The 20,365-nt window shown below is 69.2% G+C and overlaps 1 protein-coding gene across 1 annotated transcript in view; it reads left to right on the top strand.

Annotated features, from left to right (window-relative positions):
* The window catches only part of TPO (thyroid peroxidase), a 34,837-nt gene extending 17,450 nt beyond the window's left edge, over nt 1-17,387 (top strand). Inside the window, exons 6-16 of the mRNA XM_026009207.2 lie at nt 891-1,097; nt 2,161-2,670; nt 5,450-5,708; nt 6,119-6,289; nt 7,647-7,884; nt 8,415-8,623; nt 9,905-10,075; nt 12,700-12,831; nt 14,053-14,152; nt 16,422-16,553; nt 17,325-17,387. Of these exons, the coding sequence (XP_025864992.2) occupies nt 891-1,097; nt 2,161-2,670; nt 5,450-5,708; nt 6,119-6,289; nt 7,647-7,884; nt 8,415-8,623; nt 9,905-10,075; nt 12,700-12,831; nt 14,053-14,152; nt 16,422-16,553; nt 17,325-17,385 (2,190 nt within the window). The 3' untranslated portion in view covers nt 17,386-17,387. The remainder of the gene's footprint in view (nt 1-890; nt 1,098-2,160; nt 2,671-5,449; nt 5,709-6,118; nt 6,290-7,646; nt 7,885-8,414; nt 8,624-9,904; nt 10,076-12,699; nt 12,832-14,052; nt 14,153-16,421; nt 16,554-17,324) is intronic.
* Nucleotides 17,388-20,365: the final 2,978 nt, after the last annotated feature.

Raw genomic sequence — 20,365 nt, 5'->3', positions numbered from 1 at the left:
ACAGGCGGGAGAGGCTCTCAGAGTTTAGGAACCACACGGTTGTGCTGGATCCCGTGGAAACCAGGCTCGCCCCCATCTCAAGGTCTGCAAACGTGTGGCGGCCTGGGAACAGCCCTCCGGGCCCCGGCCCTGCCCCGAGTCACAGCCATCACCTCACCGATGGCCAGACGTTCAGTAAACGACTCTTGGTTTGATCCCGACGACAACCCCAAAGGTCAGCATCTCACATCCACTCACAGACAAAGAAATTGAGACTCAGAGCAGTTACCTAAGGCCCCAAATCACCTCAAACCGGTGCGTTAGGCTGGACACAGCCCACACGTGCCTTCCCCACGAACGCCCCGGGCTCAGGGTGGTGCTGTGCCGCACGGCTGGATCTTCACGGCACCAGCCATCCGTGAGCGGGTCCCGCCAGAGGTCACGACCTAGGGCTCCCCGGCCACCCAAAGGTCACGACCTAGGGCTCCCCGGCCACCCAGAGGTCACGGCTTAGGGCTCCCCATCCCGACAGAGGTCACAACCTAGGGCTCCCCGTCCCAACAGAGGTCATGGCCTAGGGCTCCCCGTCCCGCCAGAGGTCACGACTTGAGGGCTCCCCATCCCGCCAGAGGTCACGACCTAGGGCTCCCCATCCCACCAGAGGTCACGACCTAGGGCTCCCCATCCCACCAGAGGTCACGACCTAGGGCTCCCCGTCCCGCCAGAGGTCACGACCTAAGGGCTCCTCGTCCCGCCAGAGGTCATGACCTGAGGGCTCCCCGTCCCGCCAGAGGTCACGACTTGAGGGCTCCCCATCCCGCCAGTGGCCGCCGCACCACGACGCAGGCTCCCCCAGTGACCTCCTTCTCTGCAGACGCCGTCCCACGTGACAAGCTGGTGTCTCTCACCAGGTGCGGGAGGTGACCAGACAGGTTATCCGGGTCCCCAACGAGGCCGTCACAGAGGACGACCAGTATTCGGATCTCCTGACGGTGTGGGGCCAGTACATCGACCACGACGTCGCGTTCACACCGCAGAGTGCCAGCGGGGCTGCGTTCGGGGCGGGCGCTGACTGCCAGCTGACGTGTGACAACCGGAGCCCGTGTTTTCCCATCCAGGTAGAATCTTAAACTTCCTAAGATATTCACTATGGCAGACGTCACTTCCAGAATGGGAGACCTAGGAAGTGAGATGTCAAAACCCCCACGAGTCCTTCGCGGGGAGGTGAGCGGTCGGGAATATCCTGTGCATCTGGCCAGAAGGTGTCCACGCGTGTGTGTGCCCACGTGTCCTCTCCGTGTGCAGCTCTGAGCCTCGTGGGGTCATTAGCCATAATTAGTGCACTTCTCCCACTTCATTAAGTGGACGGAAATTTGATTGTTTTAGGGCTTCTTAGAGTCTTGAAATATGCATTATGGCTCTTTAACCAACCCCCTCGTCCACGAGCATCTACGTCGTTCTAAGCTCTGCTGCTTCCACGCCGCCACACGCGATGAAGCGAGGCGCGTGTCAGGACGTGTGCACCCGTCGGCGGGCTGCGGGGGTGGCCCCGGGGCTGGGCGCCGGGACGACCAGGGTTTCCACAGACGAGCCAGGTGGTCCCTGTAAATACTGTCCTATCGCCTCCTCCCGCATGGAGGAGCAGCACACGGAGCGGCTTTAACACCTCCCTGCAGGGGCGGGTGGGGCGGGCCCCTGTCACGTCGCTGACCCTGGTGGGAACAGGTGGGGACGGGCCCCTGTTGCCTGCTGACCCTGTGGACTGGGTGGGGACAGGTCCCTGTCTCCTTGCTGACTCCTGGTGGGACTTGGTGGGGATAGGACCCCTCACCTCGCTGACCCCGGTGGGAACAGGTGGGGACAGGCCCCTGTCACCTCACTGACCCCATAGGACCAGGTGGGGACAGGCCCCTGTCACCTCGCTGACCCCATAGGACCGGGTGGGGACGGGCCCCCTCACCTCCCTGACCCCATAGGACCAGGTGGGGACGGGCCCCTGTCACCTCGCTGACCCTGGGCCCCAGTCGCCTCACTGACCCCGCAGGACCGGGTGGCCCGCTGGAGTGAGGGCAGGACACAGTTCCCGCCAGAGTGCAGGGGGACGGGCCAGAGCGTCGCAGGCCGCGGCCCCTCCTAGGCCCGGGGTCTCTGCAGAGCCGCCTGACCGCCCTGTCCCGGCAGCTGTCCCCCGACGCCTCGGGGCCCGCCTGCTTGCCCTTCTCCCGCTCCTCTGCCGCCTGCGGCACCGGGATCCAAGGCGCCCTCTTCGGCAACCTGAGCTCGGCCAACCCGCGGCAGCAGATGAACGGGCTGACGTCCTTCCTGGACGCGTCCACGGTGTACGGCAGCTCCCCGGCCTTGGAGAAGCAGCTGCGCAACTGGACCAGCGCCGAGGGGCTGCTCCGCGTCAACGCGCGCCACTGGGACGCCGGCCGCGCCCACCTGCCCTTCACGCGGCCACCCGCGCCCGCGGCCTGCGCGCCCGAGCCCGGCACCCGCGGGACAGCTGGAGCACCCTGCTTCCTGGCGGGGGACAGCCGTGCCAGCGAGGTCCCCACTCTGGCGGCCCTTCACACGCTGTGGCTGCGTGAGCACAACCGCCTGGCCTCGGCGCTCAAGGCTCTCAACGCTCACTGGAGCGCGGACACCGCCTACCAGGAGGCGCGCAAGGTGGTGGGCGCCCTGCACCAGGTGTGCAAGCCACTGGGGTGCCCCGCGTGCTCGGTGGGGCGGGATAGAGCGTGGGACCCCGACACGCCCACCGACGGCCCGAGGCTCACGTCACACACGCAGCTGAGCCCCGACGGGCCGGGCAGCGGACGGTGACCTCACGGCGTTGGTGGGGTGAGCGGGAGCCGTGGGGGCTCCGTGAGCGGGCTGGAGCCCACCTGCGGGATGATCCACCGCGGCCTGAGGCCCGGCCCCGTTGGGAGCACGATCCCTTAGCTCGTCAGACGGGATCCGACCGTGAACAAAGTGGGGTCTCACCCAGGCTCAGGGGAGCGGTTCTCGGGCCCCACCTGGGGGTGTCTGACCCCCGCCTCTGCCCCGGGCAGTCCTCCCAGCTGTGTCTGCTGCTGGGGCTGTGTCCGTGCCCCTTCCCCATGCGTGAGCTCCGTGGGCTCTGCTGTCCCGGCCCCTGGACCGGCCGTGCCTGGCGAGGGCGCTCGGGGGTGTGTGCTGAGCCTTCGAGGGAAGCCGGGCCCCCAGCGTCACCCCAGGAGTCCCGCCCCGCGTCTGCCCAGGACCTGTCAGCCTTTCCTGGCGTCACCGTTTACTTCCAGGTTCCCTGGCGTGATTTTTCAGCCAATAGCTTCTCTTCGGTGTTTTTTGCAAATACGGTGGAAACCCTAAAATAATGCGAGGTCGCGTCCAGCGTCGATAAAACCGTTGCCGAGAGGTGGGCTACGTCCGAGGGGTCCCTGGTGGCCCGCAAGACTGTCCCCCTTCCCCGCTTCCCTGGCCTGGATCGCTCCCTCCTGACAAGCGACATGTTGTTAAATAAGTGTCTGCAGATTAGGAGAAGAGAGAGAGAGAGAGAGAGAGAGAGAGAGCGCCCAGCCCCGCGGCCGCCACCCCAGCTCTGACCAGCCAGGCACAGGGACACGCAACAGGGGCTGTGGCTGCTGCTCCCCCCACGCACCCGGAGCGGAGGCCCCCCTCTGCCTCCTGCACCCGCCCAGCCCCACACCAGCCCCGCTCCGTCCCCCAGAGCCCCACACCGATCCCCGCGGAGGCCTCTGCCCAGACGTCTTCGGCAGCGCACCCCCCGGACTCCCCTCTGCCCCGCAACACACAGCCCCGGGTGGCACGTCCCCGGGGTCTCCCTCCCCATGGGGCCTGTGTGGGTCTGCAGGGGGGTGTGCTCAGGACCAGGCGCCCAGTGCCCCTGGGAGATGGAGCAGCCGTGGAGCCCGGCCCACGCCGGGTGGGAGGGGCCGCCTGGACCCCTGGGCAGGCGGGGGAAGCCCCAGGACGTGCCTGGGACGCCAGCCTGGGCTGAGAACCAGGTCCTGCACGACCAGGTCGTCACGGGTCTGCATGACCCCCCATGACCCGGGGCCGCTCTCTGGTCCCCAAACCTCCCCGGGATGAGCCATCCGGCTGGCGGCGCTGGGCCAGCGTCCATCCAGCGTCCATCTGGCGTCCCCCGGCCCGGATGGGGTGCTCCCCGCGGCTCTCCTGCAGAGCACAGCCAGGCACTCAGGAAACACGTCCTGTGTGGGAGGGACCCCGATAAGGACGCGGGTGGGGCTGCTGCTCCTCCAGCAACCGGGGGCCCTGACAGGCTGACCCCCGAGAGCCCCGTGCCCGGACGGGACGGCTCCCCTCGGCTGACCCGCCCTGGATGCCCCCCGTAGCCGAGGTCGCTGCAAATGCAACGACCGGAAGACTCCGACGCTGATTTTTACAGCAAAGGGAACGACTGTTGAAGCTGCAAGCGGAGCCCTCGTGCCCAGTCCTCCCGGGACCACACGTCAAACAGAAGCCACGGGCGCTGGCGGCCTCGGGACCGCTGCCGGGACTCCGGGGCGGCAGGGGCGCTGGGATCGGAGCCCGGGGCTCAGGCGCTGCAGGCCAGGCCGGGTCCCTGCCCCATGAACCCGCAGGCCGAGGGCCGGCCGCGTGGCTGCAGGATGCGCGTCTTCCCGGCGCCACCGGCCCCACCACGCCCTCCCCCCTGCCGTCCCCAGCACGCCGCTGCCCCCAAGAGCGCCAAGGGCCACGCGGCGCGTCCTCCAGGCCGGGAAGTCGGTGGGAGGAGGCCTGGTCTGCGAAACCCATGCACGCGGTTTGGGCGCCCGCCGAGGAGACCCTGCGGGGGAGCCTCCTTCCGTTCCGCGAGGAGAGCCCACGAGCTCAGACGCAGCCCGGGAAAGGAGGAAGGACACGGGCCAGCGTCCCTCCTAGTCTGCGAGAGCCGCTCGGAGCGCGGGTCACCCTCCCACCCTCGGCGCCCGGCACTTCCTCCCCGTGGGGGGCGTCCCGCGGCTCGCAGCCGCCCTGGCAGTGGACGCCCCTGCCCCGTGGGCACCGCGCAGGCCTAACCCAGAAACCCCGGCAAAGAGGCTTCGGGTCCGGGAGCGCCCGGGGCTCTCACTTCCCTTCTGAGCTGCGGCGTCGACGGGGCGCCCAGGGTGAAGGGGTCGAGGGGTGGGGTCAGGGGTGCAGGGGGCAGCCCGGCATCTGTGCGGTGCACCCCAAGTTTTGTGGGGCTGCCTTGCCCGGGCAGCGTTTGGGGGTGTCGCTGACATGGCCCCCCGGCCCCATAAAGGTCCGAGTTGTGAGAATGCCCGTTGGATGCACTCACCTGTCCCCTCGCCTGGACGGCCTGTCCCTCCCGGGACCAGTCTGGCCCCCGGATGCGCAGCAGGAGGTCCTCTCCCGTTGCTGCATGTCACCCAGGGCAGCACCCTCCCCGCGGCCGGTCGCCCCTGCTCAGAAGCCGTCCCGCTCTCCCTCCTCCTAGATCATCACCTTGCGGGACTACGTCCCCAAAGTCCTGGGCCCCGAGGCCTTCCAGCAGCACGTGGGCCCCTACGAGGGCTACGACCCCACCGTGGACCCCACCGTGTCCAACGTGTTTTCCACGGCCGCCTTCCGCTTCGGCCACGCCACGGTGCACCCGCTGGTGAGGCGGCTGGACGCCCGCTTCCAGGAGCACCCCGGCCTCCCCCCGCTACGGCTGCAGGACGCCTTCTTCAGCCCCTGGAGGCTCCTCAAGGAAGGTGTGCCCCCCCGCCGGTGCTCCCCGGATCCACCCGCCACCCCGCGCCGCTCCCTGTCACCTCCCGGCCCCGCCAGCACACTGCGCTGAGCGCGGTCCCTTAGCTGTGCTCACGGGAAAGTGGCTCCAGCGCTCAGCCAGACACCTCCGTGGGCTCTCTGACGCTCCTCGGGGGTCCCGGGCTCCTGCCCTGGGTCCCCTTGGGCCCTGAGACCTGCCCCCCGCACTGCCGGTCAGTCCCGGGGCCCCACCGGGTGCTGGCTCCCCGCAGGCACGACCCACGCGGTCCCTGAAAGCCGCAGAACCGCACAACGTGAATGCGTGGCCTTGAGGGGTTTTCTGTTAAGCACAAGCCGGGTTGTCCACGCGAGGACCCTCGGACCCCCTCGCCTGTGCCCTGATGTTTTGCAGGTGGTCTGGACCCCCTGCTGAGGGGCCTTCTCGCGAGCCCCGCCAAGCTGCCGGTGCAGGAGCAGCTGATGAACGAGGAGCTCACCGAGAGGCTGTTCGTGCTGGGCAGCTCAGGCAGCCTGGACCTGGCGTCCATAAACCTGCAGCGGGGCCGGGACCACGGCCTGCCAGGTCTCCCCACTCCCGCTCCTCCCCGGGCTCCCCCCCGACTCACCTCCCACCCCAGGGATCCTCACCAGACTCCTCCCCAGGGCCACCCCCAGGCTTACCTCCCACTCCCCGGGCTCCTCCCTGGGTTCCCCCCAGGGGTCCTTCATGGGCTCACCTCTCGCTCCTGGGCTCCTCCCCATACTCCTCTCCAGGCTCCTCCCCTGGCTCACCTCCCACTCTCATCACCTCCCCAGACTCCTCCCTGGGCTCCTTCCTGGGCTAAACTTCTACTCTCAGGCTCCTCCCCAGGTTCCTCCCGGGCTCCTCCCCATACTCCTCCCCTGGCTTACCTCTCACCCCCAGACTCCTCCCCAGGCTCCTCCCCAGGCTCCTCCCGGGCTCCTCCCCGTACTCCTCCCTGACTTACCTCTCACCCCCTGGCTCCTCCCCAGGCTCCTCCCTGTACTCCTCCCGGTCTTGCCTCCAACCTGGGCTGTGGGGCTCACCACGAGTGCCTGTGGGGTCAGAAGCACAGGGCCTCCAATCCCTGGCCGAGTTCTAGGGCTCTGGTTTGTCCACGGGGGACCGTTCAGCGCTGCTCAGAGGCCGGCAGGGTGCCCAGGCCTCCCAGTAGGGCAGGAGCCCGGCATTTAGGAAAAGCAGCCCCCAAAGAGGCAGAGGGAGGGGGTCTGGCCTGGTGCTTGTCGGGGTGTCACAGGCCCACTGACTGGCCGTCCCTCCCTCTCACCGCTCCCGGGGCCAGCACACGTCCTGCCACCTCCAGGCTGTCACCCACTGGCAGTGCCATCTCCTGGCCACTCGGTGGACCCGGGACCCACTTCCTGGGCTGCCCCCAGCTCCCCACTCCATCCCCGGCCCTGTCACCTATCCCAACCCTCCCTGCCCCTCCCTGACCCCCACCAGCCATGGCCTTTCCTCCAGGGGACCCTGTAGTTCAGCTGCATGGTCGACCTTGCTCACCGTGCAAGGCCCCTGCCCCCAACACCCAGTTTGCATGTATGGACCTGCCTGGTGCCTGGGGGCTCCTCCGGGCCAGGGGCACCCCTCACGGGTCCCCTCTGCTGTGTAGCGGGGGGTCGTGGACCGGCCACGGGGAGCCAGTCCCACTGCCTCGGGGCCCCCCCAAGCCCCCGGCGGCCGCACTCTGGTCACTGCAATACGGTGTCTGGGGTTCATCCTCACTGACTTGCCGGCATGTTACGGGGCAGGGTCCTCAGGGAGGCCCTGACTCTGGGCTGGACTATTCCGGCACGTTCCACTCGGCGGGGACGAGGCAGGGCGGTTGCTCTCCGTGGGGTCCAGCTCTGGTGAGGCGGCGGGTGGACGCGGAAGGACAGAACGGCGGCCCTGCCCGCAGGTTACAACGCGTGGAGGGACTTCTGCGGCCTGGGCCGGCTGCACACGCGGGCCGAGCTGCGCTCCGCCGTCGCCAACGCCACCCTCGCCGGCCGGATCATGGACCTGTACGGGCACCCCGACAACATCGACGTCTGGCTGGGCGGCCTGGCCGAGCCCCTCCTCGTCGGGGCGCGCACGGGCCCGCTGTTTGCGTGCCTCATCGGGAGGCAGATGAAGGCTCTGAGGGACGGAGACCGGTGGGTGCCACCGCCCGGCACCTCTGCGGCCCGCGGTGCGCGGGTCCCCAACCGGGCGCTCAGGTCACCCGGGCACTCGCATGGCCCGCCAGGCCGTCCCTGCGGGGCCCTGACCCCGGGTCATCGCACAAAGGGAGCCCGAGCGCGCTCAGAGCTTGAGCCCGGAGCCGCTGTTGACGCGTGTGAACCGCGCTCACGCCCGATCTCACGCCCGAGCGGCCGTCGCGTGGGAGCGCGTGTTCCGACGCCCGGCACCCACCCTCGGCTCTTTCCTCGCCATCTGCTGCACCCGGCGGCTGCGCGCTGACCGAGGCGTGAGGCCCGACCCGGGGACGGCGCCCGAGCGCGGGGGGGGGGGGGCGCGCTGTCCCCCTGTCCACTTGGCCCAGGCCCCGGGGGTCCCCCAGGGAGGCGGCCAAGCCACCCCTCGCCCCGGGCCCGTGGATCAGGCGTCAGGCACGTGGCAGCTCCGGGCAGCGGCACAGGACACCCCGTGTGGCTCCCTGCAGCCCTCGGCACCCCCCCCGCAGGTTCTGGTGGGAGAGCAGCGGGGTGTTCACCGCCGAGCAGCGGCGCGAGCTGGCGAGGCACTCCCTGTCCCGGGTCATCTGCGACAACACGGGCCTCCCCAGCGTGCCCGTGGACGCCTTCCAGGTCGGCAGATTCCCACAGGACTTCGAGCCGTGCGAGAACATTCCGGGTCTGAACCTGGACGTGTGGAGGGAGGCCCTTCCGCAAGGTGACCTGAAGCCCTTTGTTGGATTGTGTCGTAGCACGTGGATTGTTCAAGAGTGTCGTGTGCCGCAGGTGCCCCCAAGGAGGGGGTGAGCCCCCAAGTCAGCCACGCACGGGACCCTCAGTAGGGCGGGGCGGTTGGCGTGGGGTGTGGGGCGCGGGCTGTCCCCCGGCCTCCATGGCGCTGTCGCAGGATGCCCTGGTGCCGACAAGCTGCGCGGCCACAGGGCGATGCAGAGGCGGCTCCGGCTGCATGGCGGGAAGGGGGGAGGTGAGGGAGTCAGGAGGGGAGGGGAGGAGAGAGACGGGGTGAGAGGGAGGAGGGGTCAGATGGTGAGGGGGGCAGGGGGCCAGGGGGTCAGGAGGGAGAGGAGGTCAGGGAGGTGAGGGGTCATACAGGAGAGTGGTCAGGGAGGTGAGGGGGTCAGGGGGCCAGGGGGTCAGGAGGGAGAGGAGGTCAGGGAGGTAAAGGCTCAGGGAGGTAAAGGGACAAGGGGAGAGGTGGTCAGGAGGTGAAGGGTCAGGGGGAGAGGAGGTCAGGGAGGTGAGGGGTCATACAGGAGAGTGGTCAGGGAGGTGAGGGGGTCAGGAGGGAGAGGAGGTCAGGGAGGTGAAGGGTCAAGGTGAGAGGAGGTCAGAAGGTGAAGGGTCAGGGGATAGGTCAAGAGGTGAAGGGTCAGGGGGAGAGGAGATCAGGAGGTAAAGGGACAAGGGGAGAGGAGGTCAGGAGGTGAAGAGTCAGGGAGGAGAGGTCAGGGAGGTGAAGGGTCAAGGTGAGAGGAGGTCAGGAGGTGAAGAGTCAGGGAGGAGAGGGATCAGGACAGTGAGGGGTCAGGGAGATTGGGGTCAGGAAGGTGAGAGGTCAGGGAGGTGAGAGGTCAGAGAGGAGAGGGTCGGGGAGGTGAGGGGTCAGGGAAGTGAGGGGGTCAGGAAGGCGAAGAGTCAGGGAGGTGAGGGGTCAGGGGGCAAAGGAGGTCAGCAGGTAAGAGGGTCAGGGAGGTGAGGGTCAGGGGGGAGAGGGGCGCTGGTGGGCGCCCAGAGGCCTCAGCTGGGGAGGTGCGTGGCGCGGTCGTGGCCGCCGCCCCCGGACGCGGGTGCTCTGCTGCGGGGACCGGGCGCGGGGAGCCGGCCCGAGGACCGGGGCGGGTGTGGCTCGACCCGAAGCGCCTGTGCACCCAGGCGAGCGCGGCCCGGACCGCACGGTGGGGCGTGGGGTCCGTGCGGGGGGACCCGGGGCCGGCGGGCAGCGAACACCTGACGGGCTCCACCTTCCATCTCTGTGCAGGCGACGCCTGCGGCCTCCCCGACGGCGTGGACAACGGGGACGTCATGCTCTGCGGTGAGGCCGGGCGGCGCGTGCTCGTCTTCTCCTGCCACCACGGGTTTGAGCTGCAGGGCCCCGAGCAGGTGGCCTGCTCCCCCCGGGGCGGGGCTGTCCGGGCCCCCGTGTGCAGAGGTCAGTGGCCGCCAGGACGCGCCTTACTCACTTTACCCCCAAATCGGCGGTCCTCAGACGGGAGGTGAGGGCCCGTGTCGCTCACCAGGAGGGGCCTCTGCGCGCCACGAGGGGCCGCGGACCTGCTGGGGCACCGAGGAGCGCTCCCTCCCTCCCGGCCACCACGCGCCCCCCTGGCCTCTCCTCGGCTAGCGGCAGGCCCGTCCCAGCACGGCCGTCAGGGTGGCGCGGGCAGGAGAGGGGACGAGCCAGGGACCCACAGGAAGGGCCTCCAGAGACAGTGTCTCCACCGAAACCGAAAAGAAATGCTCCACTCAGAACAGCCCGGAGCAGGCTCGACACCCGCCGTGTCATCCCCCCGGGCCCCGGGCACGCTGCTGCGGACGTGCAGCCAGGACGCCGGCGCCAGTGGGCGACCAACACCTGTCACCTGGGGGCCCCGAGCCGCCTCCCACTCGCCCGTCACCGGGGGGCCCTGAGCCGCCTCCCGACACCTGTCACCCGGGGGCCCCGAGAGGCCTCACAACACCTGTCACTTGGAGGCCCTGAGCCGCCTCCTGCTCGCCTGTCACCCGGGGGCCCCGAGAGGCCTCACAACACCTGTCACCTGGGGGCCCTGAGCCGCCTCCTGCTCGCCTGTCACCCGGGGGCCCCGAGCCGCCTCCCGACACCTGTCACCCGGGGGCCCCGAGCCACCGCGCATGGCCACGGCCGCAGTACGGAGCGCCGGGCTCACAGCAGGATTTAACGCGCAGACCCGGGAGACGCTCGCTCTCCTCTTCCCTGGACCGCTGCTCCTGCACGACGCACCCCCGCCCCACGGAGGCTGAGGGAAGGAGAAGCTGGCAGATGAGCAGCGACGAGGGCTTTCCGGAGGGAATGCGGGGCCGATAACGGGCGGGGTGTCGCAGCCCTTTTTCCTTGCTGCCCAGAGGACCAGGAGCCACGGCTCCGTCTGGGACAGTGGGGCCCCGGCCAGCACCCTGTGATCGGGGGGACGCAGCCCCGGGGGTTGGCACTGGGGGACTTGGCGGGGCTGAGACCAGTGCACGTCTGTCCCCTGCCCTGCGGATCCCCCGGCCGGGAGACCACGAACATGGGGCCGCTGACCCGGGCGAAGTGTGTCCCCTGAAGGCCGCTGCTGTCCCAACCCCGACCCCGACCCCGACCCCTCGAGGGCGTATGATTACGGCCAGTCCACGTGGGACAAGTCCGGCTGGGGAGACGCCCTCACCCCCGCCCTGCACCCCACACGCACGTGCTCCGCGGACAACACCGGGGGCTTCCATCCCCCACTGCGCTCTGGTCACCCCCCAGCCCTGCAGGGGTCACCTCCCCCGGCGAGTCCCCGTGTGCCCCGTCCCCACGTCGTGCAAGAGTGAGGGCGGCACAGGGTCCGGGATGAGGGCGAGGGCCCAGCTGGTGTCACGTTGCTCCCCGAATACGGTCGGCCCAGCGCTCGGCGGTGCGTGTCCTGGTCGCCCACCACGCGCTCCGTCGCCCGTAACACATGTGGTCTCGACGCCAAGACCGCTGTGTTCCCTGGAGCTGGCCAGAAAAGAGACGTTATTTGAGGGAAAGCTGACGCGGCGGGTGACCTGGAAGCGCGGTCAAGGACCCAGCAGGGGGCTCAGGGCACCCCCCCCCACCCCCGCACCGACGGCGGCTCACCCTCGGCGGCCTGGGAGCCGAGGACACAGCCAGTGCTGCCCCGCGGGGCAGGGGCAGGGGCAGGGGCAGGGGCAGGGCTGTGGCCCAAGGCCTCGCTCCCTCGCTGAGGGTGAGCGCGGGGCTGGAAATCCGTCCACCGGGCACAGACCCAGCCCCGGCCCGGCCCGTGCTCCTGCCCTGCACGGCCGAGTGCTCCCCGGAGGGGAAGGCGCCAGCGTCCCCAGGGAGGCTCTGGCCCACGCCTGACGAGGCGCCGCTGCCCACAGCACCCGTGACTCCACCGCCCACCCCGGCCGCGCCCCAGCTGCTCGCCTCACGCTAAGCACGAGCGCGTGGCTCCCACGTGATCAGCCTCGGCCTCGGCCGGGCCTCCCGTGCGTCAGGCTCACCCCGAGCAGCGGGTCACAAAGTGGCTGGTCATCTGCGGAGCCGACCTCGGGGCCGGGGGCCACCCGGCGAGAAGGAAGCCGGTGCTCGGGGAGGGGCGGGCTGGCCGCCAGGGCACGAGGGGCTCTGGTGTCTCCCACACGGTGCAGGGAGCGTGTGGTGCCCCGAGGTGAGGGTGGGAGCTGGGGGGCATCGCCTGGCCTCTGTGCGCCCTGAACCCACGTGCCCTGACCTCTACGTGCCCTGACCCCTCTGTGCCCTGACCCTCCCATGCCCTGATCTCTACGTGCCCTGACCCCCGTGGGCCCTGACCCCAGCATGCCCTGACCCCCGTGGGCCCTGACCCCTGCATGCCCTGACCCCCGCGTGCCCTGACCCCCACATGCCCTGACCCTCCTATGCTCTGACCTCTACGTGCCCTGACTCCCGCGGGCCCTGACCCTCCTGTGCCGTGATCTCTGTGTGCCCTGACCCTCCTTGTCCTGACCCCCGCGTGCTCTGACCCCTGTGTGCTGACCCCCGCGTGCTGACCCCCGTGGGTCCTGCCCCCCGTGTGCTCTGTGCAGATATCAACGAGTGTGAAGATCCGAGTCACCCCCCCTGTCACGGGTCGGCCCGGTGCAGGAACACCAAGGGTGGCTTCAGGTGTGAGTGCACAGACCCTGCGGTGCTCGGGGAGGACGGAACGACGTGTGTAGGTGCGTGCCGCCCCTCGTGCGCCCCGAGACCCAGGCGTGTGCAGAGCTGTCCCCCCAGGCCTCTCTCCCAGGCCCGAGGACGGCATCTCCTGCCATGTCCTCACCCGCCGTCCCTGTGCCACCGGTCTCCAGGATTGGGGCCCAGCCTCGTGACCACTGACCCCAGGTCGCTCCTCGGACCCGTCTCCGTACAGCCACGAGGAGGCTGGGGCACATCCGGCAGGTGGGGAGGGCCGGGGCCTTCCGGGCGGGCCCCGTTCCCACTGTCCGCCCTGGAGGCCGGGGCAGCTCTCCCACAGCGCGCACCTGCCACCTGCCGTCCGGGCGCACAGACCCCGGTGCGCGTGTCTGAACGCGGCTCGTTCTTGTTCTGGAAACAGCCGAGCGGGGCAGCCCCTCCCGGTGTCCTCGCCCGCACCTGGACGATGCCCGGGCGCGCCGTGCTCCCCGCGGGGCCTGCTTTACGCGGGCGACGGTGTCTAACCTTTAACTTGCGAGGGGATTTCCCTCCTCCTGTGTTTGTCCTTGGCCTGTGCTGACCCCGGCAGACCCGGGGGCGGCTCGTGTGCGGGACCCGCACCACACACAAGGGCCGGCGATGCAGGGCAGAGACCCCCAGGTGTGGCACAGGCGCTCCCCAAGTCCCGTCGCTGAGACGCTGCGTGTCCCGGGGATGCCAGCAGCCCCTTCCCTGGCCTCGCCCCGTGCAGACGCGCCCCTTCCGCTCTGCGCCCGCCAACCCTGCTCACTGCTCACAAACATCAGCCCTGTGGCTGGGACACCTGCTGCATCTGGCCCCCACCCGGGGCTCTGAGTCCTGCCCGACACGTGCCCCAAAGTGTGCCCTCGACGCACTTCTGCCAAAGGCAGGGCTGCCGGGGGCGCGAGCTCGTGGTGTCCCAGTGCGCGTCCCACCACCTGCCCGCCCGGCCCCTGTCTGAGCCCAGGGGAGGCAGGCTGGGTCCCCAGCCCCTCCGCCAGGGGCTCACGTGTGCCCCCTGGCCGGTCCTCGCGGGAGGGCCTGTGGCCTGAGGACGGGCGGGCACCCCGTGGTCTCCACCCGCTCTCCCCACCCGCGCGCTCCGGAGAGCCTGTTGGAAGGGCCCTTTGGGCAGATCTGTGCCCCCGGGGTGCGCACCGACGCGGGGAGAGGCGAGCCCCTGGGGACCCCGGCTGCAGCCCTCGGCGGGTGGGCTTGGCTAACCCGCTCCTTCCCCCCAGACTCCGGGAGGCTCCCGAAGGCGTCCTTGGTCTCCATCGCGTTGGGCATCGTGCTGGTCGTCGGCCTGGCGGGGCTCACCTGGACGCTGGTTTGCAGGTGGTAAGTCCCCCCGGAAGCCCACACGAGGCTGCTTCCTCCCCCAAGGGCAAGGCTGGTCCCGCATCGGGCTCCCTGCATGGAGCCTGCTTCTCCCTCTGCCTGTGTCTCTGCCTCTCTCTGTGTCTCTGGTGAATAAATAAAATCTAAAAAAAAAAAAAAAGAAGAAGCTCGGGGTAATAGTGCAGGCGGCCCCGTGGCCTCGACCTCGCACACGCCGTGACGGACGCCGGGGTCAAATCCGCCGAGTACCCAGCAGCGGAGAAGCCTCCAGCCCCCGGGGCGCGACCGGGCTCTCGGGTCTGTTTCTTCGTCAGGACGTGCGCGTGAGTGTCGGGCCAGGTCTCTGCGGAGAGACGGGGCTGGTGCCGGCGGAGGGGCCGCCCCACCGCAGTGACCGGCTCCCTCCCGGACTGTCCCGCCGCACGCAGCGGCCCAGAGCCCGCCTTGCCCTTCCAGGCACGGAGGTCCACCTCCCGCGTCGCTGTCAGGACGCCGGCAACGCCCCCGAGGCGCCCGTGTGCGCCCTGCACAGCGAGCACCGGCTTTGAACTCACAACCGCCTCCCGGCTGTGGCTTGTCCTCGTGTTTTTAGTGGATAAAACGTTAACTAAGGACACGGCACAGCCAATCGTCCTGCAAAAGACAGATGTCCCCCTTGCTGAGTCTGCTCCGACCTGCGCGCGGGCTCCAATTTAGGGGCCTTCAGGCAGAGGTCATCTACCTGCAAAACCGACGGCCAGGGGACAGCGAGACGGTGTCGTCCTACCCGCCGGGTTCGGCGGCCGAGGGGGCAGCCTCCAGCCCGCACCTGCGCCCCGACACCACCCAGCACGCCGGCCACGGGAGGGGCAGCCGGGGTCTGGCGGCCGGCGAGGGCTCGGTCCTCACGGCCACGGGCTCTTCTGGGAGAAAGCGCAGCGGCAGGAGCCGGGCACCCGCGTGAAGGGGTCTGTCCCTGCCGCCGTGCGGGGAAGGGCCCAGCCCCGAGGCTGAGGCTGCGGGAGCGCAGGTGGCCTCCCCCCGGACGTCGGTCACTGAAGCAACCTGGGGTCAGGACTTTGCAGCCGCGGCATCCTTGTGGGGCCGGTACGGATGTGCAGGAAGTTAAGGCTCAAATCTCTCGAGTGGATAGGACAGAGGCGTCGCAGGAGGGCGGAGGCCCGCTTGTGGGCCCTTCACGAGGCTGTGAGCGAGGGGACGTGTGAGCCGCGGAGCCAGGCCCTGCCTGCCCCTCCCATCCCCGGAGACACCGAGGCCGCGTGGGCCTCGCCGGTGGACTGGGGCTGTCAGGGGGCTCAAGCGTCCTGTACAACGTGTACACGCGTGTTCCCGCCTGAGCCGACCGCAGGGAGCTTCTGATGGGAACGACCTGTGCACTGAAGCCACCCGTGTCCCTGTCTCCGTGCACCCGGGGCCCCCTGGATGGATCCCAGGACTCAGGGCTCCACTGGAAATGGCAGCAAATCACAAATAGGCAAAGAGCAAAGGATGACCTAGTGGGGACCCCACTCCAAGGGGGCCCTTGGGGCGGGTGCTATAGGAGGGCGCCGGGGGCGGTCCTCGGGGAGCCCGTGCCTGCACCCTGCATCCAGACGGAGGGGCGGAGACCCCACATGGGCTTCGAGAGCGCGGCCGTCGGGAAGGAGGCCTGCCCTGGGCTCCCCACTCTCCCTCTGCAGCCCGGCCCGGCCGGTGCTCCCTGTCACCCGCCCCCCGCCCCCGCCTGGCACCCCTGCTCTGGGCTCCCCGCCGTCCCTCTGCAGCCCAGGCCCTGCCGGTGCTCCTTCTCGTTCGCGGCTCCGTGCATCACTGGACTGTCCCCTCCGTGTGGGGCGTCCTCTGTGCCCGTGGGTCCCGGCTTGTCCGCTTCCATCTGCCCCGCGACGTTTGGCTGAGCCCGGGAACCTAACACGGCGACCGGCAGCGGGGGGCCTGCCCGCAGCTCCGTCTCCCCGCCGGGGACTGTGATTTGCCGAATGCATTTCTGCACCAAGTAGACGTGCGATGGGATACGGACGGCGGGACTGGGGTTGGGGTGCTCGCTGGGCCGCTCCTCCGGGCTGCAGCCGGGGCTCCGGGCGCCCCTCAGCCGACGGGAGAGCCGAGCAGGCCACGCTGTGTGGACCAGCAGCCCCGGGGTCCCCCCGGCCGGTCGGGGAGGCGCCCAGCACCGCCTGCAGTCACAGTGGCCACAGGGCACGGGCGTGACGGGCACTAGTGGGGTCCTCTGAGGGGCGCCAGCCCTAACCAGGTGCGCGCTTGTCCGCAGGGCGCACGCGGGCCGCAAAGCCTCACTGAGCATCGCGGAGTCGGGTGGAAGAGGAGCCCCCCCGCCGGGCCGTGGAGCAGGCCAGGACGGCGCCTCTGGCAGCCTGGTGCCCCCCGTCGGGCCGCAGGGCAGGTGGGTGCGCGCCGGGGCGCAGGCAGGGTCGCCACACATCGCCTGTTCCCATTCGGACCAGGTCATCAAGGAGGTCCCGGTGCTGCGACCGGGCTGCTCCCCCCCGCGGGTCGGGTCCCACTTCCCACCTTCCTGCTCTGCGTTTACTCCTCATACAAACCGTGTTTACACGGGAAGGACAGTTCGTGAAAATTTTAACCGACTGTTCCAAGAGCGTAGACAAGTTAGGATGAGCGAGCCCGAGCGAGAGCCCTGAAAATGCGTTTCCGTGTGTACACACCAGTTTGAAATCGAGGGCCGATTGGGCATCGCCTCCACGTCGCCCTAGTCTTGGCCGAGGACTGATGGCCAACGATCCGGAAGCTGACAGGAAAGGCTGACTTTGAAAATGCATTTTTTTAAAAAAAAAAGGGATCATTGTAAGAGGTGTGAAAACAACCGGTCTAGACTTGATTTTACTCTTTTTTTTTTTTTTTTTATAAACTTTGTACGCACAACCGCAAGAGAGGCAGCGCCGGCAGTCACTGGGCAAGTCCCTGGCCTTTGGCGACGTAGACGGTCCCCGGCCTGGGACACCCTGTGCCCGGGGCATCTGCCGCAGAGCAGGGGCTGCGTTTGCTCCCAGGCAGGGACCCCACAACGGCCCCGTGGGAATGCACCCGCGAGCCCCCTCGGCCACCCTGAGGACGCGTGTCCCTGGGCCCCCAAGCAGCCCGACCGAGGCCCGGGGTCCCACAGGTTTCCGTGTGCCCAGCACCTCTTCTCCTGCAGGACCCAGACCGTGGGCTCCACATCCAGTAGGAGCCACGTGGCGCGGGGAAGCCCGGAGTGAGCTGGGGCAGCTGCGGGCCGCCTCCCGGGAGCAGAGGTCGGTCCGGTCCCCAGCACGACGGGGCACGGTGTTCCCTCTGGAAACAACCCCGACCCCCACGTTTCCACCTAATAAAGTGTGTGCCGCTTCCCGAGCCAGAGTCACGTGCCGTTCACACTCGCTCCCGCGGGACCGGGCTGGGGCACCTGCCCGTCGTCAGAGGCCCGGTCAGGACCGCGGTTCATGGTCCCAAAATCGCCACTGAGGCTGCTTTCCCGTGTTGCCTGTGCCCTAGTGACGCTCTAGCTCGGGCCCTGAATGCCGGCCCTCGGCCGCGAGCCGCTGTGTGCACCGCCCACCGCTCCCCGGGGCTGCCTGGACGCGCCTGCACGCTCACGAGCCTCTTGGTGCCGCCCGACAGACGGGGACACGTGCTTTCCCTGCCCTCGTGTCTGTCTGTCCCTCTCCTCTTCCTTCTGCCCCGATTCCCGCCCGCCCACCCGCTTCCCCGCGTCCCGCGTCCCCCCCGCTGCCCTCCCCGTGGGTGGTGTGCACGGAGGATGGCTCTTGGGATTTGTGTCGCCCCCCAGGGGCCGGCCCCGCTCTGGGCACCTGCCGCTCCCCCCAGCTCCCCCCGCATGTGGGTACCCCCCAGCCTCGCCGCCGTCGGGGGCCGGCTGTCCCCACAGAGCATGTCATGGCCCCGGTGGTCCACACCAGGTGACCGGTGGCAGGCTGCGACCCCGCCGAGGGGGCCGGTCCCACCCAGGCCGCCAGCAGCTGGGAAGCCTTCCCTCCACAGAACCGCGCACATGGCGCCTGCCCCAGCCACGGACCGGGTCACCGGTGGGGACCAGCTCACCCCCAAGCGGCTGCCCTGACGCCAGGAGGGAGCACTGGCCGAGGAAGCGCTTGCACCACAGCCCTTCTGCTCGTCCTGCCAACACCGTCCTGGTCCTCACAGGTGCTGGGTCATCCTATACACGACCCCTGTGCCCCCCGGGCTCCTGGTGGCATCACAGCCAGCGGGCGGCCTGCGGGGACAAGTCCTTGCCCTGGGATCTTGTTTCCGTCCTTTGTGTCCCGGCTCCTTGTGCTGACGAACACTCATTGGCCAGAACGAACAGTCTCGGGTCGTAGGGCTCCCAGGATAATTAAGTGCTGACGGTCCGACCCCGATGACCCTTAGCGGGCGTGAACAGGTCACAGGGTCCTTTCACTCGCCCGCGATCCCTACACCGTGAAGTCAGGCGCTTGCCGGCACGACCGTTCTGGGCCGTCCGCAGCCAGGATTTGTGAGGTTGTTGGGACCTGAGCATGGGAGAGCTGCCCGTGGGCCCTGTGGGCGGCGTTCCAGCAGCCGCCCGTGTCCCCGGCCCGGCTCCCCTCCCCTGTTCCCAGGATGGCCCTGCAAGCTGGCCGCGTCCTTGGGATAATTAGCCTCAGGGGACATTAGCCCCGGGCGTCACCCAAGGTCACTTTGTGCAGCTCCCTCATTGCTCAGAGGAGCAGCGGAGTCCCGGGTGCAAGAAGGGGCCTGCTCTGGCTCACGGGGCGATTAAAGTTCAAGGACGGTGGAAACGCCGTCCCTGGGGCTCCTTGTGGATCCACCTGCCCCCATATATCCCCAAAACCTGGGCTTCGAAGGTCGTGAGCTGTTTGGGGGCATCTGACCGGGTCACACGGGGGGTGCTGGGCATGTTGCACGTGAGCCTCACCCACGAGCGCCCTGGACCCCGCTCAGGCCTCTCCTTGGTGACAAAGGCGGGGAGCACGGTCCTCGAGGACGCCCCGTTTCCTTGGTGGGCAGCACCACCTGCTGGGCCCCACGGGGGAACACAGCCCGAGCCGGAGGCTGAGTTCCTGCCGGGCACCCAGCGCCGCGATGGGCTTCTCCCCCTGCCTGTCTCTCTCTCTCCTCTCTGTGTCTCTCAGGAATAAATAAATAAAATCTTAAAAAATAAAAAATAAAGCCCACTTTGTGGTCACTTCTGGCCCAGGAAGCTGCACTGGGCAGGGGTGTGTGCGGGGCCCTGAGTCGCCCGGCCGGGACCACATGTGGAGTCGCTGTGAGAGCGAATCAGGACACCACCCGTCCCCCAGTGGGCAAATATGCAAGGCTGGACGCTGGCACTGATTTCTTCACGAAATGTGATTCCGGGGAAATGCTGCTCCGTTTTTATTAATGTAGATTTTGCAAAAAAATCTAGAGGACGAAAGACTCACGTCCTGTGATAGAGCCGCTTCCCGAAGTCCAGGCAGGACTGGACTGTTTGTTTGCAGGATGACGGGCCGGGGGTCCTGTCGCGGCTGCTTGGGTGCGAAGGCAGCAAAGGCGGCGCCCGGCACTGGCCGCAGGTACAGGGACAGGCCGCCGGGTGCACCGCTCCCCGCCCCGCCGCCCCGGAACCGGGCCCGGAGCCCGGAGGGAGGGAGCTCCCCGCGCGGCCTGACCCCGAGCCCCGGGCGGGCTGCACCTGCGACCCACCGGCCGGGCCTGCAAGAGCCGTCCGGGGCCCTGGGTTCGAGGCCCGCCCGGGGCAGGTGCTCGCGCCCTTCCCCGCACGCCCGCTCTGCAGCAGAGCCTCGATCTGCCTTCCCTGCGGCAGCGCCAGGGAAACATGAGTGGCCCCTCCCGGTGGCGGTGCCTCCGCTGCGAGAAGCGTCAGTGTCGCCCGGGGCGGGGACGCGGGTCCTCCGTGGCCGAGAAGCCTCCCTGCCCTGCTCCCAGGGCTCGCGCGGAGCCCCGCCCCCCGACACGGAGCCCCGCCCCCGCAAGGAGCCCCGCCCTCCACACGGAGCCCCGCCCCCGCACGGAGCCCCGCCCCCACATGGAGCCCCGCCCCCCGCACGGAGCCCCGCCCCACACACGGAGCTCCGCCCTCCGCACAGAGCCCCGCCCCTGCGCAGAGCCCCGCCCCCCACACGGAGCCCCTACCCGACACGGAGCTCCGCCCTCCGCACAGAGCCCCGCCCCCGCACGGAGCCCCGCCCCCTGCAC

The sequence above is a fragment of the Vulpes vulpes genome, chromosome 8 (genome assembly GCF_048418805.1).
Source record: "Vulpes vulpes isolate BD-2025 chromosome 8, VulVul3, whole genome shotgun sequence".
In the NCBI taxonomy this organism is placed as follows: domain Eukaryota; kingdom Metazoa; phylum Chordata; class Mammalia; order Carnivora; family Canidae; genus Vulpes; species Vulpes vulpes.
This window is presented reverse-complemented; position numbering and strand designations above follow the sequence as displayed.